This window comes from Hevea brasiliensis, chromosome 17, assembly GCF_030052815.1.
Source record: "Hevea brasiliensis isolate MT/VB/25A 57/8 chromosome 17, ASM3005281v1, whole genome shotgun sequence".
NCBI classification, from domain to species: Eukaryota; Viridiplantae; Streptophyta; class Magnoliopsida; order Malpighiales; family Euphorbiaceae; genus Hevea; species Hevea brasiliensis.
The window spans coordinates 41,766,213-41,781,716 of NC_079509.1; the positions used below are offsets into that span (position 1 = coordinate 41,766,213).

The 15,504-nt window shown below is 30.6% G+C and overlaps 2 protein-coding genes across 2 annotated transcripts; both read left to right on the forward strand.

The window, feature by feature from the left end:
* The first annotated feature begins 348 nt into the window (after positions 1–348).
* LOC110656499 (uncharacterized) lies at positions 349–7,255 on the forward strand. Its single transcript, XM_058139311.1, is given in 6 exon segments — positions 349–522; positions 593–689; positions 2,163–2,219; positions 2,222–2,315; positions 2,577–2,843; positions 7,129–7,255. Coding segments are annotated over 6 exon segments (816 nt in total).
* Positions 7,256–9,369: 2,114 nt separating this feature from the next.
* Positions 9,370–14,020, forward strand: LOC110656512 (uncharacterized). The gene is made up of 9 exons (XM_058139310.1): positions 9,370–10,392; positions 11,952–12,036; positions 12,158–12,253; positions 12,350–12,502; positions 12,591–12,698; positions 12,818–12,937; positions 13,279–13,404; positions 13,495–13,578; positions 13,697–14,020. Exons 1-9 carry the CDS (start codon positions 9,434–9,436, stop codon positions 13,820–13,822), a joined length of 1,857 nt encoding a protein of 618 aa, XP_057995293.1. The 5' UTR covers positions 9,370–9,433; the 3' UTR covers positions 13,823–14,020.
* Positions 14,021–15,504: the final 1,484 nt, after the last annotated feature.

The following is a 15,504-nucleotide window of genomic DNA, read 5'->3' on the forward strand; positions in this document are numbered from 1 at the left end:
AATAATTTTTTTTTGAAGAAATGACAATGCCTCTTTTTGATATTACCATTAAAAGTGTTTTCTTTGAAAAAACACATTTTTAAATACAATAATTATAAGATATTAAAATTTAATTTAAAATTAAATTTAATATGTTTCAGTTATAAGAACTACTCAAAAATTAAATAATTTTTTTAATTATTCTTTTACAGCATTAAATGTTATTATTATTATTATTATTATTATTATTATTATTATTATTATTATTATTATTATTATTTTACATTTCCAACCTCAACCCAAGCTGGACCTATAGATTTGAGGACTACATATGCTAAGACAACAGGTACACAGAGTTCATTTGCAGGGATGAATGAGAGAATCATGGGAAGCAAAGTAGAAGTGTTGATGATGCCTCCATCGAAAGATGCAAATTCATTTGGAGAAGCAATTTATGGAGCTGGCACAGATCTCATCAGAAGTGAAATGGGTGCTTATGGAGAGAAGCTCTTAGGTTCAAGCTCAGCCTATGTGCAAAGCAATGTAAGTGCACGACTTTTACACTCCATCACCTCTCATTCTCTTCTTTCTTGTTTCTAAAACTGCGTTACAGATTAGCAGATATCTGTCCAATCTTCAGTATTATTTTCAAGTGAATGATCAGTACGTGAAGAACAAGCTGAAAATAATTTTGTTTCCATTTCTACACATGGTATGTATGCAAATTCAATCGCACACGATCTCTCCTCTGTTAATTAATTTTCAAGTGAATGAGTTTTAATAACTTAGTGACATTGGAGTCATTTTTAAGATTGTAACACTACATGAAAAGCGCAAATTAGCAATGGATTTTTTCCGTTTCTAATCCCTAAAAATCTATCACTAAATAATTTAGCAACGAATTTATAACCGATTTATACTATAATGAGAGCAAAATGTATTATTCAAAAAAAAGTTTAGGTGAAATAATGAATTGAGGGCAAATTATATTAATGAAAATGAAAAATAAAAGTAAATAATAAAAGTGAAGAAAGTCATAGGAAAAGTGAGAAAATGAGAGAAATGATAGAAGAAAATGAGAGGAAAAGTGAGAAAATGATGAGAGAATTAGAAAGAAAAGGGAAGAAATTAATTATAGAAAATGAAATAAGAAGGAATAAAATGAAAGAAATGGAGGAAAAATAATTAGATATTTGGGAAGATAATGAAAGAACTAAGAGAAAAATTTGAGATATAGGAAAAAAATAAAATAGAAGGAAAAAATTGATGATAGAAAATCAATATAAAGTGAATAAAATGAAAGAAAAGAAGAAAATTATAGAATTGGGAAAAAAATGAAAGAAGAGAAAAGAAAAAATTGTAATGGAGAGAAAAGAAAAAAAAAAGTGAACGAGTGATATGAATAAGGGAAATGAAGTGTATGAAGAAATATATATGCAAATTAGCAACGAATTTAGTAACATATTCATAGTACATTGCTAAATTTAAATATTGAAATTTATTTTTTTCCCCAAAAAATAATAACAGATCACAAAAGTCGTTACTAAATCCGTTGCTAATTAACAGCGGATTTGTAATTCGTTACTAATTATAATTACATACACTTTCAAAATTTTAATGGTGAGTTTTTTCCTCATAAAATTAGCAATAGATTTTAGAATCCATTGCTAAATTTATATTCAATTATTTTTACAAATAATTTTTGACAAAATTTATATAATTATTCTTTTTTTAATTTCACGAAAATGGCAACGGATTAAATGCTCCATTGCTATTAGCAACGGATTTGAAAATCCATTGTAAAATTTATATTCAAATATTTTTTACAAATTATTGACAAAATTTATATAATTATTTATTTTAATTTCACAAAAATAGCAACGGTCCGTTGCTAAATTTATATTCAAATATTTTTACAATATCGATTTGCAATAAATTTTAGCAACGAATGTTAATCCATTTCTAATAGCAACGGATTTAGAAACAAGATGTTGTTTTTGTTGCTAAAGTATTGCTCTATATAATTTTTATTTCAAAATTGCAACGAAATCAAAAATTGGTTGCAGAATCCGTTGCTATTAGCAATAAATTACAGTCCGTTACAAAAATCTGTTGCTAATTCGTGTTTTTCTTGTAGTGTAAGGTCTTCAGTTTGAGTTCTAATCCAAGCCAATTGTATGCATAAGGACATTGGATGAGAAGCATAGAGAAGGTTGGCGGTGAACTCTCTTAGAAGCCTCCATTTATGATATTAACGCTCCTAATCTCTACATTCCACTCATGGCATTTGGTACCTATCTAGTTCTGGCTGGCTTCTTCTTGGGCATCAATGGCAAGTATGTTGTCTTCTTCTTCTTCTATGTGTGTACATAGACAAATTCGCTCTCTTTTATTAAGTTCTTTTTAAATGAGATTTAAATAGTGATTCTTTGTAGAATATTTCACTAATATAATGTTAAAAATGCTTTTTTTCTTCGAAAAATAGTGATTCCATATAGGCAAATATATGTGGCTACCTCCAATTTGCTTGCCAAATATTATTACTTACTATAAGATAAAACCATTGACATTTCCCTTCAACTTTCTACAAATTGTAGGTTTAGCCTAGAAGCTTTAAGTGTGCAACTAACAAACGGTTTGCTATGCTGGTTATTCCAAGTCCTGCTCCTTGAAGCTACCTTGCACATGCTAGGAGATGGAGATGTGCCTTTGCTTGATGTTGTAGCCTACGGTAGATACACATTCTCGGTGGTGTCAGTGGCTGTTTTGGCAAGGATTGCTTGCAGATACTGCTTGTATACAGTCACATTGTGGGAATGCTTTTGCATGGGAATGTTCCTTGTTAAGATCATGAAGAGAACATTGTAGAAATGAGAAGTTGTGAGAAGCTATCACACCCTATTCCTCTGTAAGATGTAACATGATCCCATAGTATACCTAATGAATTACCGTACTTCGCCTACCGGTAACCCATTAAATATACTACTAGGCATTTTAAACCAATTTTTGAGAAATTTAAATCATTGATTAAAATCTGGTATTGAAAAAATTTTTTAAAATTTCGGCAGAGTGCCGGCTGTATTTTGAGAAAACAGTTCTTCAAACCTAAAAAGGAAAACACTCTCAATATGTTTTCTCAAATACAACTCCAATAAACTTCATTTCATCTCATAATTCAATCTCAATAATCAACTCATTTCATTTTCAAACCAACCTCATCATAAAAGAAACATTTCATTGATTACAAGACTCAAAAATTAATATTACAAAACTATATAGGTAAATGAAATCACAAATTTACATTGCAATAATTTGCATTTAATGACATACCAAAATATTTTACAAGAGTTTCAATACAACTGTTCAAATAATTTATATACATATTATTACATGCATATATCAAAACCTATGTATATGGGTATACCTATGATATATCTGGAGCTGATCTGAATGTGTCTTCAAAGAAGTTTACTCAACTGCTCTATGCTCTTTTCACCTACAATAGCATACAAAGCTATTGCTGAGTGGTGAACTCAGCGGTGCACAACTATTATTTAAAACATAGTACAATATACATTAACAAAATTATAACAATTAATTTGAAAGTCTCGAAATTCAATAAAATTCTAAAAGTCAAAATCTTCATTGCCAACAATATAAATCATTAGTTAAAAAGACTTTGAGCAAGAAATTCAATTTATCAAATCACAACTGGACATTTTAAGTAATTCCACCAATCATGGAAATAAAGATTAATTCCAACAAAATCAATTATGCATAAATCTCATTTGAAATCGAAATTCTTTACTATTCAAAAATCATTCTTTATCTCACTAACTATGCAAGACTAATCCGCAAGGGCCATCTTCAGGGCAATTCTAACTTCCTATGGTCGGGGAGGTCAAATCGGATTCTAATTCCCTATGGTTTGGGAGGTCGAATCATCATGCACAGTACACATCACAATAGTGAGACTTCCGAAAGGGCCATAACAAATAAAAACTTAGATCTAACCTCTAATAAGAGAAGAATCTAAGCCTGTGTACGTACCATGGTAATCAAAACAAAGCTAACTCCATTGTCTCCTTAACAAATGAGAGAGACGGGTAATAACCTAGTCAAGCATCTATAGTGAGATATAAAACAATATCATCAATCCCTTTATCCTTTTTATGAGCATAAATCACAATACAATTCAATTCAAAGTCATTTCTAATATCCAATAATTTTTATGCTTATCACAATTCAAAACATAAATTTGTATTTTCTCATGCAAATTGCCCATCACAATTCAAAACATATTCCATCAAAATTTTCCAAAACATAATTTATGCAATCCACAACAATGCTTAATACTTGTTGAAATAATATTTCACAAAGCTAAATTCATACATACTATAATAATTTCAATAATCATTGAATTAAATTCAATACTTAATAAACATAATACATAAGGAAAATAACATCATTTAATCATATAAAATATTCAGAACAAAATCAATTAACAAACTAGTTGTGCACAAAGCTCTGATGAGTCGTCTCTTGGCCTTGACTTAATGTTCCTTATGCTTTTCAATATCCTTTTCAGCTGAAACACACAATTTAAAGTGTTTCAGTACTCAGTTAAATTGTTTCTGACAATAAAATTCAATATATAAATTTTCTTAGTACTATTCCCTCCAATTTATTTCATTAGTCAACCTATAATGTTGACCTTTGATGCACTTTAAGTGAGTAAATTTTAATATTCCCAATTTGTCACATTTTATAGTCTCTAAGTGTTGGTATATATTACCAATTTCATTTTAAAGCTTATTGCATTTTAATGCCATTTTCCAGATTTCATGGCCAATGTTTACTGTCTATTGGACCAGGCTACAGTGTAAATTTAATAGATTTCTCTTCATTAAATTGTTTCTCATTGTGTCTTCTTTAATTTTCTTTTTGAATCACTCTATTTTGAGTTGTATAGCTCAAGTTATGGTCAATTAACCATAACTAGGTCAAATCTAAATTTTAGTTTCCTTTTTAGGTATTTTCGGTTCTGACTTTGCTAATTTATTTGGACTGTTTGTAATCACATTGAGGTCTAACATTCTTCATAAGTATTATTGCCCTATGTCTTAGGGACAACTAAAAATTTTGCTTACCATTTTTCAAGTCTTATAGAATTCCTTATAGATAAATTGTTAACTTGGACTCAAAGGTCCTATATTGGCATGGTCCTCAATTAGGTCAATGGCTTGACCTTAAATTATAATCTTATATATTTATAATTTGAGGAACTTGTCTAAAACAATGTTTTAGGTCTCTTTCTTAGCTTTTTAGATTGGTATGGCTCATTTAAATTAGACACTTTTGGTGGGAGATATGCTTATTTGAATTTTCTAGATTTTATGGTCAAATATGCTAATTTCAGATTTAGTGTGCTAATTTCAGATTTAGTGTGCCAATTTAATCAACTTAATTGACCTAGTTCTCTTGATTTTTGGATTTTGGTTAAATTACCAATATTGTAGATTTATGTCTTATTGAAATTTTGGGACTAATTTCATGTCATTTGGAGTTCTATGGACCAAGTTATGGTCATTTTACTATTGCTGGTCAAGTTGCACTTATATTGCAAAGTTTAGGTCATTTTTAGGTCAAAGTCAATTCTGCCAGGTTTTGTAACTCAACTTGTGCAAGCATTTTGACTTGGTTTTGGTCATTTCTGGGCTTTCGTGTCTACATAAGAGTTGTAGCTCTATGTCTAAGCTTTCCATGGTATAAATTTTAGGTCATTTGGACCTGTTTTGAGTGAGTTATGGCTAAAAGACTGATTATTGTTCATATGGTCAAATTCTGAGTTCATATTTTAGGCAATCTGGATTTGGTCATTCTTTTAGGTCACTTCTAGGCAGAATTTGGGCAACACTTCTACATGAAAGTTGGCCTATTTTATGTCTAGTTTCACCTCCAATTGGCCTCATACCAATTGGAGTCATAACTTTGCACTTATAACCTAATTTATACACTACCAATAATCACAACCTGCATAAGAGAATTTACACTCTCAATTTGGCAATTCTCCTCCTCCCAATACTTCAATATTCATTCTTGGCACTTTTATATTTATTCAACACAATTCCAGCAAAGTAAATTGGGCAGAATAGTCAAATAATATAGGCTCCCATAGCTGCCTAAAATTGGGCAGTCCAATAACTCAATAATTCCATCAATTTTCATCACCAATCAACTCATCTCAAGCTAAACATAAACTTTACTTAAATAAGGGAAGAAAATGGGCACTTACCTCAACTTGTGCTTCACAAATCCATGGAATTTCCTCTCCTTTTTGCTGTCTTTATATTGCCCATGGTGTGTAGACAAGATTTGATGAAGACACTTAGGGAGAAAGTGACTTGATCATAGGTAGATTGAAGCTTCTTTCATGGCCGGCTATGGAGGAACCTTAAAGAATTTGAGAGAAATGGAATTCTGCTATGAGGTGAGGAAGATGAAGATAAGTGTGTTAGTGGGATATGCTGTCCACTTGGCCTTTATATAGTGCCACCTAACCCCACTAACCATAGGTTAATTATTTAATTAATCAACTTTTAATTATTCTAATTCATACCCCATAATTTCTCTTAATTTCATTACATATTAAATTTTCTTTTTCATGGGGTTCTCAAAATTTAATACTATTTATTTTTCATGGACATTTAGGTTAAAAGTCCACTCTAGGTGTCAAATGACCAAAATGCCCCTCTTCGGATTGCATTTTCTATTTTTTCGGTAACACCGATTTTTGTCAGTTTCTTGATTTTTCGTTTTTATTTGTACTAATTCATTAATTTTTCTTTGACATTTCTAATGTCAATTACACATCTATAGGCCTTTAATTATGTCTCAAATTTTAATTCCGAGGGTTCTCCGCAGTCCTGGGGTCGGCTATTGCCTGCGTCGTAACTTCTCGGTGCGGTCACCCATCGCTTCGGTGCCGGCTCATTTAACCTAGTTTCATTTCCTCTCTTTTATTTTTTTTTAATTTTTTTCTTGTATTTTCTTACCTTATATTTCATCATTTTATGTCTGTTTATTATCATTGAAGTGTAATTTCAGACGTCCTGACTTGTCCGGACAGACATTATGTCACCGGAGCAGTCGAATATATGGACTACGTAAAGTGAGGGCGTTACAGAAGCATTCAAGCAAACGCCACTATCTTTTGCTTCTTGTGGGCATTGCTCAAATTCCATTGCTCTTTTGGCTTGGCAATGTTGGTGTTTGAATTGTAAGCTAATGATGTTACAAGAAACCAAATTTTTTTTTTGGGAGGAATTTTTCCCTAATAGTAATGTGTAATTTAATTGAGATCTCGAGTTTAAGTTTTCATAGAAGTCAATTATGAAAAAAAATTATATAATTTAACTTTATTAAGAAATGCTAATGAGTATTTGTTTTATTACGTAATCAAAATTACTAGGCTTAAGATAATAAATTTAAAACTAAATAATTTTAGTTAAACATGCCAATTTGCGAACTTGTTCATAAACTAATTCGTGAATCAATTAAATAAGTGAGCTCGGAAGAGTTAACGAGCCAAATATTAATAAATTTGAGTTCGATTTATTTATTAACCAGTTTAAAACTTAGGCTTGAACTTAATCACATAAAAAACAAATTGAATCAAACTGATATTTTTATAGAGTTAAGTTTCAAGTGGCTCACAAACAGTTTAATTTATTAACAAGCTAATCAAGATCAGATTAAATAAAAAGCAAAACTACAATTAAACTCGTAAAATTAATAATTTTCTTTTGCAAAAATTTAGAATGAAAATAAAATTAAAAAATTAGCTAAAATTATTACAAACACGAAAATTCATTTTTTTTTTCTTTTACAATAAGATCTAATAAATCAACAAAAATATGCTAATTTTCATATAAATTCACTTTTTGGTCATTTTGGCAACAAACTTGGTCTTTCTCTATTTTTTCAGAAAGAGAAAACTCTTTATTTTTTTTCTCCTAAGTTTAGCTTTCTTCTCCATTCCAATTCGGATGGCCTTTATCTGCCCCAAAGTTAGGGGAAGGTCGTAATGTGTGCAGAATGTACTAATTGAATAAAATATTTTATTAGATTAACTAATTTATAGTAAGAGCAAGCAGAAGCTGAACAATTAACCAATTAGTAAGGTGAATTTAAGTATTCACGTGCACACACTAACAATAAAGTATATAAATGTGAAAAGAGAATACAACTAAGATAAAAAAACACAATATTATTAACGACTCAATAGAAATATATATATATCTATCATGAAAATTAACTATCAATTACTGGCATTAATATAATAATTTATTCACTTAAATAAATTAATTATAAAAATTAAATAAATATCAATATTTTTTATTTCTCTTTAATTATTAAATTAATTAAAATAAGCGTCTAATTAACTATTAATCAACTGAATAACTTTGCTCAAGCGCAAGATTTACATAGCTTTAGCATACTAGGGAAATACCACTAATTCTACATAACAATTACATAATTTGAGATCCAAACAGACTTTTTTTTTTTTTTTTGCTTTATTTTAACGTGTCAAAAATTGCTAGGGGCTCACAGGTTGGTCAGCCGCGTCGCAATTTCCTTCGCCGGCCGACAAACCTAGTCAAATATACGCGTATTATATAAATGGCAGAACATTCGCAATTTCTCATTTTGATTCCCTTCTACGGGTCAAAATTTTCCTTTTTTTTTTTCTTTCTTATTTGTCCCCCAAATTTTCCCTTTTCGTTTAGGAAAAAAAAAAAGAAAGAGGTATTATGCTCTTATCATATCGGTTCAAATTCTCATAGTTTTTGATACATCGATCTAATTGGAAAATTTTTGTATTTTTTTTTTTTAATTTTGTTTTGTGTTGTGTTTGTATGATTCTTTTCCTTGTTTTCATCTGATTATGATTTCCATTTTCATGTTGAATCCATGATCTCCAACTTGTATGGGATTTCAAATTCTCATCCTTGTCGCGATTTGTAATTTTGTATCCCCCAAGTTTTTCTAGCATAAGTTTTGTATATAGCAAGTTATGGAGAATTTGAAGTTATTCTCTTTGTTTTGTTTTCTGTAAAATCTAGGTAAAGGAAAATTTTTTTGCGAGGTTGAGTTTGATATGCTTGTCCGAGATCCTTTTTTTTTTTTTTTTTTTGGAACCGAAAGAAGTTTCTTGTACTCAGCCTCGATTCACGATTAGTGCGATGAATTTTTTTACGAATTATATAAATTTTTGAAATTAAGTAGTGGTAGGTTTGAATAATTAGACGATTTGATTTTGGGTTTTTCTTTTTGATCGACTGATTCTTATTTTTTGCTGATAATTTGGGCATAATTTTATTTTCTTGGTTTCTTTGTTTGAAATTTGTTTTCTAATTAGAATTTTACTGCAGGTATTTTGTGAAAATCGAGGATGTTAGAGCAATTGCTTATTTTCACTAGAGGAGGATTAATCCTCTGGACATGCAAGGAGCTTGGAAATGCTCTTAAAGGATCACCAATTGACACCTTGATTCGATCCTGTCTTTTGGAGGAACGATCTGGTGCAGCATCTTACAACTATGATGCTCCTGGTGCTGCATACACACTCAAATGGACTTTCCATAACGAGCTTGGCCTCGTGTTTGTTGCTGTGTATCAGCGGATTCTCCATCTACTGTATGTGGATGAGCTGCTTGCAATGGTCAAGCGTGAGTTTTCTGAGATTTATGATCCAAAGCGAATGAACTACAATGATTTTGATGAAACTTTTAGGCAGCTTAGGAAAGAGGCAGAAGCCCGAGCTGAGGAATTGAAGAAATCTAAACAGTTGGATAGGCCTGTAAGTGATCGTAAGAAACAAGGGCAGGTGAAAAAAGGTGGATTTGAAGGAGGAAATAAAAAAAAGAGTGAAGCAAATGATGGTGGTGATGGTGATACTGGAAAAAGCTATAAATTGGAGAATGGACACTCCAATGGTAATCATGTTAATATTGAAGGGTCTAGGGCTGTTGTTGCTAACGGTAAAGAAAATGCAAGCTCCAATGTTGGAGCTTTTGATGTAAGCAAGCTTCAGAAGCTTAAAAGTAAAGGTGGAAAGAAAACTAATGCTGTTGTTAGTAAGGGTTCCAAGGTGGATGTGGACCCAAAGAAAAAGGTAACAAAAAAGAATAGAGTATGGGATGATTCACCTCAAGATTCGAAATTGGACTTTACAGATCCTGTGGAGAACGGGAATGAGAATATAGAGGTTGTGGCAACTGATCATGGTGAAAGCATGATGGACAAAGAAGAGATTATCAGTAGTGACAGTGAGGCTGAAGATGAGGAAGTGGGGAAAGAGAGCAAGCCTGATACTAAGAAGAAGGGATGGTTTTCATCTATGTTTCAGAGGTAATTTCTTACATTTAAATTGTAAAAAATTATTATTCGTTGCTTTTGTTATGAGGTGATTGAGTTTAGGGTAATGGCATATGAACCATCTCTTCAATGATTTGAATACTTTATATAACAAACTATTTACAGCATCTGACTATGGTTTTAATATCATTAGTGATAATTAATATGTTAATCCCTTTGATTACAAGACAGGTTTCGAGTACCACAAAAATGGTGGCACTTTTTGAGTTTGGTGTCCAAGGGCTTTCTAGTATTAAGCATTCTTCCTAAATTTATATTTTGGAGATTTTAGTAACTATCATCAACTTGTATTTTGTTTCTTAATATATTCTGGCATGTTTATAATATTTTATTGTTCAATCTTATTCAGTGCCATGGTTAACATGCTTAACATGCTTTCTGATTGCTGATTGATGTTATTAATATTTATGATGCTGGACTGTTCTGTTTGTGATGAGTAAAAATTTCCTTTTTGGGATTGAAATATACTATGAAATTTCATTATTCAAAGTTATGGTTTGTCTCTCCGCCTGATATGCCATCAGCTGGGGCGAATGCTTTTACTGTTCTTTCTGTTGTCTCCTAGGTTATGAGAAGAAAAAATTTGATTCATCAGGTTTTAGACGGTTAGAAATGCATAGTTGGCTTGGTGATTTGTTATATGGTATGTGTATCCAGCATTACAAAATTGTGATTAGTTACAAGAATCTTGTTTGTTGTCTCATCCTTTTGAGCAAATTGGGTTTTAGCATTTTTGTAAATATTTCAGTGCATTCGTTATTTGTTGGGCTCTTCTGCAAAATCTTTGTTGGGTTTTAGTAATAGAGTTCTTTTTCTGTTAATCTAGGCTAAAAAAAGTCATATTATTGCTAGGGCTGAGCAGAATTCGGTTCAAACCGAAAAATCGAACCGAACCGAGTCAATTCGGTTCAATCGGTTCGGTTTTAAAATTAAATCGGTTCGGTTCGGTTTTAATTTATAAAAATTTCGGTTATTTCGGTTCGGTTTTGAAGAGAAAAAAATCGGTTAAACCGAACCGAACCGAATAGTGATTTATATAGTCAAATCGAACCGAATTGATTTTTGAATTAATTTATTTTTATGGAAAATTTATGAATTATATTTAATTATATATATATTAATTGTTTAATTTCATTGATTAATGGTTATTAGGTTCAAACCAAAGTTATTAGACCAAATAACTTGAAAATCAAGTCTAAATTAAAAAATAATAAAAAATCGAACCGATCGGTTTAAACCGAACCGAACCGAAATAAAGCGGTTCGGTTCGATTTGGTTTTTCACCAATTTCGGTTCGGTTCGGTTTCTAAAATTGACGGTTCGGTTTTTATAATTTAATTCGGTTCGGTTCGGTTTGAACCGATTGCTCACCCCTAATTATTGCAATTTGTTTTAGAACTTATTTCTTTTATAAATGATTTACCACTGAAATTATGTTAGGGAGTAAAGACTAAAGAACAAAAACTAGCTAAATTTGATTGATGTAGTTGTTTGAAATATACATTAGATTTCACATGCTTTCCTTGGCTCAGTATTGCAGGAAAGGCAAATTTGGAGAAGTCAGATCTGGAACCAGCTCTGAAAGCTCTCAAGGACAGGTTGATGACCAAGAATGTGGTATGTTGATCCTGTCCGTAGGAACTGTATATGAATCTCTCTCTCTCTCTCTCTCTCTCTTTTCGGCAGTTGATATCTTACCTTTCATGCTTATGGATTTCTGTTCCTGTGGAAATCACAGGCTGAGGAAATAGCTGAGAAGCTTTGTGAATCAGTTGCAGCAAGTCTTGAAGGTAAAAAGCTGGCATCTTTCACAAGGATATCTTCAACAGTGCAGGTTGGTTGCATTTGAAAATTGAGTTTCTTTGTTTTGCATTTTACCAATTTGACATGGCAATAAGTTTGAAGTCATGACATGGAATTATGGCTACAGGCTGCAATGGAAGAAGCTCTTGTTCGTATATTAACTCCTAGGCGCTCTATTGACATATTGAGGGATGTGCATGCTGCAAAGGAACAGAGGAAGCCGTATGTGGTTGTTTTTGTTGGTGTCAATGGAGTTGGAAAGTCCACCAATCTAGCTAAGGTTCAGCTGATGCTACTCTCTGCATTTGAAGATCTTGTCATTTAGGAACCCTTTTTTCTAATTATCAGGTTATTTCTACACATTGCAGGTAGCATACTGGCTTCTGCAGCATAAGATCAGTGTTATGATGGCTGCTTGTGATACATTCCGCTCAGGAGCTGTTGAGCAGCTGCGCACTCATGCACGTAGACTTCAGGTATACAATGATACCTTAATGGAAGCAAGTTATCTGGGCTGCTAATGGCATTGGATTTTATGCTTGATAAATTGTTGTTGATGGACATTGTACATTAAACTTCTGACTTTTCTTAATAGATCCCTATATTCGAAAAGGGCTATGAGAAAGATCCTGCAATTGTAGCAAAGGAAGCAATTCAAGAGGCCACACGCAACGGTTCTGATGTGGTTCTTGTTGATACTGCTGGTCGGATGCAGGTAATTTTGTTAGCTGATATCTTATCACTGAGGTTGACTAGTATTCACCAGTGTTATAAAAGGGTGATGTATGCTTTGCTGGTAAAGAAAATTTTCTGTTGATTTCTTTTTCAAAAAGCAGTCAAACCACTTTCCTAAACTTGAAGAGAATCAATAGCACTTTTTTTAAATGATATATCCTAATTATCTTGGACTTCAGAAAATGGATCCCCAGATTAACCTCAATTGGATTGTGATTAAGACTTGGTTGAGTATTAGGCAGTGGATAAAACTCGTGCACATTAATTTTCTTCTTCATTTAGTCATTATGATGTTGATGATGCCCTTGCCATGCATTTCAGGATAATGAACCATTAATGAGAGCTCTCTCAAAGCTTATTTACCTCAACAATCCAGATTTGGTCTTGTTTGTTGGAGAGGCATTGGTTGGAAATGATGCAGTTGATCAACTATCAAAGTTCAATCAGGTTTAATTTTTAAATTTAAACATTTCATTGTCTCATGTTGTTTTCTGCAAACTGAATTTATCAAGTGACATTTCTTCATTTTCTATGCAGAAATTAGCTGACCTCTCTACTTCACCCAGTCCAAGACTAATAGATGGGATTCTTCTTACCAAGTTTGATACAATAGATGATAAGGTAGATGATCCCATTAGCAACAAGCAATTCTCCCCCCTTTTCTCTCCTGTTCACTTTCGAGTGTTTTTATGTTGTTTGTTGACCAAATCTAATACATAATTTGTTTTCGTAAGCATAGGTTGGAGCAGCACTGTCAATGGTTTACATCTCCGGTGCACCAGTTATGTTTGTTGGCTGTGGACAATCTTATACGGATCTCAAAAAGCTGAACGTGAAATCTATTGTCAAGACACTTCTTAAATGAGTGGCGTCTCTTCTTTAACCCATGTTTGATGGGTGAAAATGCTGTTCTTTCCCTTTTGCATGCTTTCAATCCTATTATGAAATTCTGCCAAACTTCTATGTTTGTCCTGCTTTATTGCTGTGTTCTCGAAGGTGAACAAGTCCCTTGTCGATGTTAGTTATGGTAATTTTTTTAAGCAATTTTCTTATAGTTTTATTCCATTTATTCTTTATAATATTGTCAGTTTGAGAATAATAGTATTATTGTTTGTGTGGTCGAGTGTAAAAGGTATGCAGAGTTGTGTAGAAATTAATTAAAAGGCCTGCTAGACGAAGAAAATTCTATTATATGCTATATTTCATAAACTAGTACTATGTTAAGCTAACTAATTACTGCATATATTAATCCTTTAAAAAAAATTACATATATTAATTTACATCTAAATTTTATATGGTTAAATGACAAAGTAGGAAAAAGGCCGGTAGTATTATATTATTTAAAAAAAATAAAGATAAATTAAAATTTTATTATAAATTAATTCTATTTCTAAAATCTTGCGCATGATATTAAATATTAAAAATAGTACCTAAATTACGGAATTTGCTCCTACTTTCTAACTACATTCCCATCCATCAGGAGAAGAATTTCTGTTTATACATATTTATAAAAACCTGAAAATGAAATCTAATAAATATTCCAGAAAACGTTATTTTAGATTTTTTTTTAATTTGGATTTAAATATTAATTTAATTTAAATTTAATTATTGTTCTATAATATCCTATAAAATTAATTACTTTATTTTAATAATTTTTAATTATAAAAAAAATTCTCTTAATTTTTTTTAATTATTTCATTCGCCAATTTTTTTACTTTGGTTGATTTTGCTTCTCCGCTTTACATGTTTATATATTATAATTTTATTTATTTTAATCAGAATTAAATCATTTACCTTCCTTCTATTTTAATTTTTTTAAATAAAAAGAGTTTTAATATATTAATTTTATTTTTTTTATATTTAAATTGTGTTTATAAAATAATTTTTATATTAATCTCTATCATTATTTTTTCATTATATCTTTAAATAATTATTTGTAATCTATAAATTATAAAATGATGATAAACTTATAAACTAATCAGAATATCTTTATAATTTTTGTTTCTCATAAAAAATGTTAACTAATATAAAATTATCATATAAATTTCGGAATTAATGAGAGATAGAAATGAAAAAGAGAACTTGTTTGCATAAGAATTTGAAATGAAAAATAAAAAATAAAAAATAAAACAGGTGGACGGCAATATAAATAAAAAGAAAAAAAAATTCATATCTCATAAATTTTATTTGAATTAATTATATAAATGTTTTACTTTAATTTAAAATTTAATTAATTTCCTATAATCAATATATAACTCATTTAATGGATACTTCAATTTAAATTATAATAAATAAATTATTAGGATTAATAAAAAAATTATTTAAGAGTCCCTTAAAAAAAATTAAAATTTACTACACCTATTTAAGATTTTTAATAAATATTTAAAAGAGCCAATAAAAAAATGTAGGAGACCAATTAATAAAAATTTTAATTGTCAAAAATGTTTGAGGGGACTATTGACTAGCATTTAATTTGATAATTAGACTAAAATTATATGTTGACAATTAGATTAATTAAATTAATACTTCCTCTATCCTATAAATATA

Excerpts from the sequence above, each read along its gene's own strand:
- LOC110656512 (XM_058139310.1), top strand. The coding sequence starts at position 9,434 with ATGTTAGAGCAATTGCTTATTTTCACTAGAGGAGGATTAATCCTCTGG. Across the intron at positions 12,699-12,817 it reads CTCATGCACGTAGACTTCAG|ATCCCTATATTCGAAAAGGG; the intron begins GTATACAATGAT and ends TTTTCTTAATAG. Across the intron at positions 13,579-13,696 it reads TTGATACAATAGATGATAAG|GTTGGAGCAGCACTGTCAAT; the intron begins GTAGATGATCCC and ends TCGTAAGCATAG.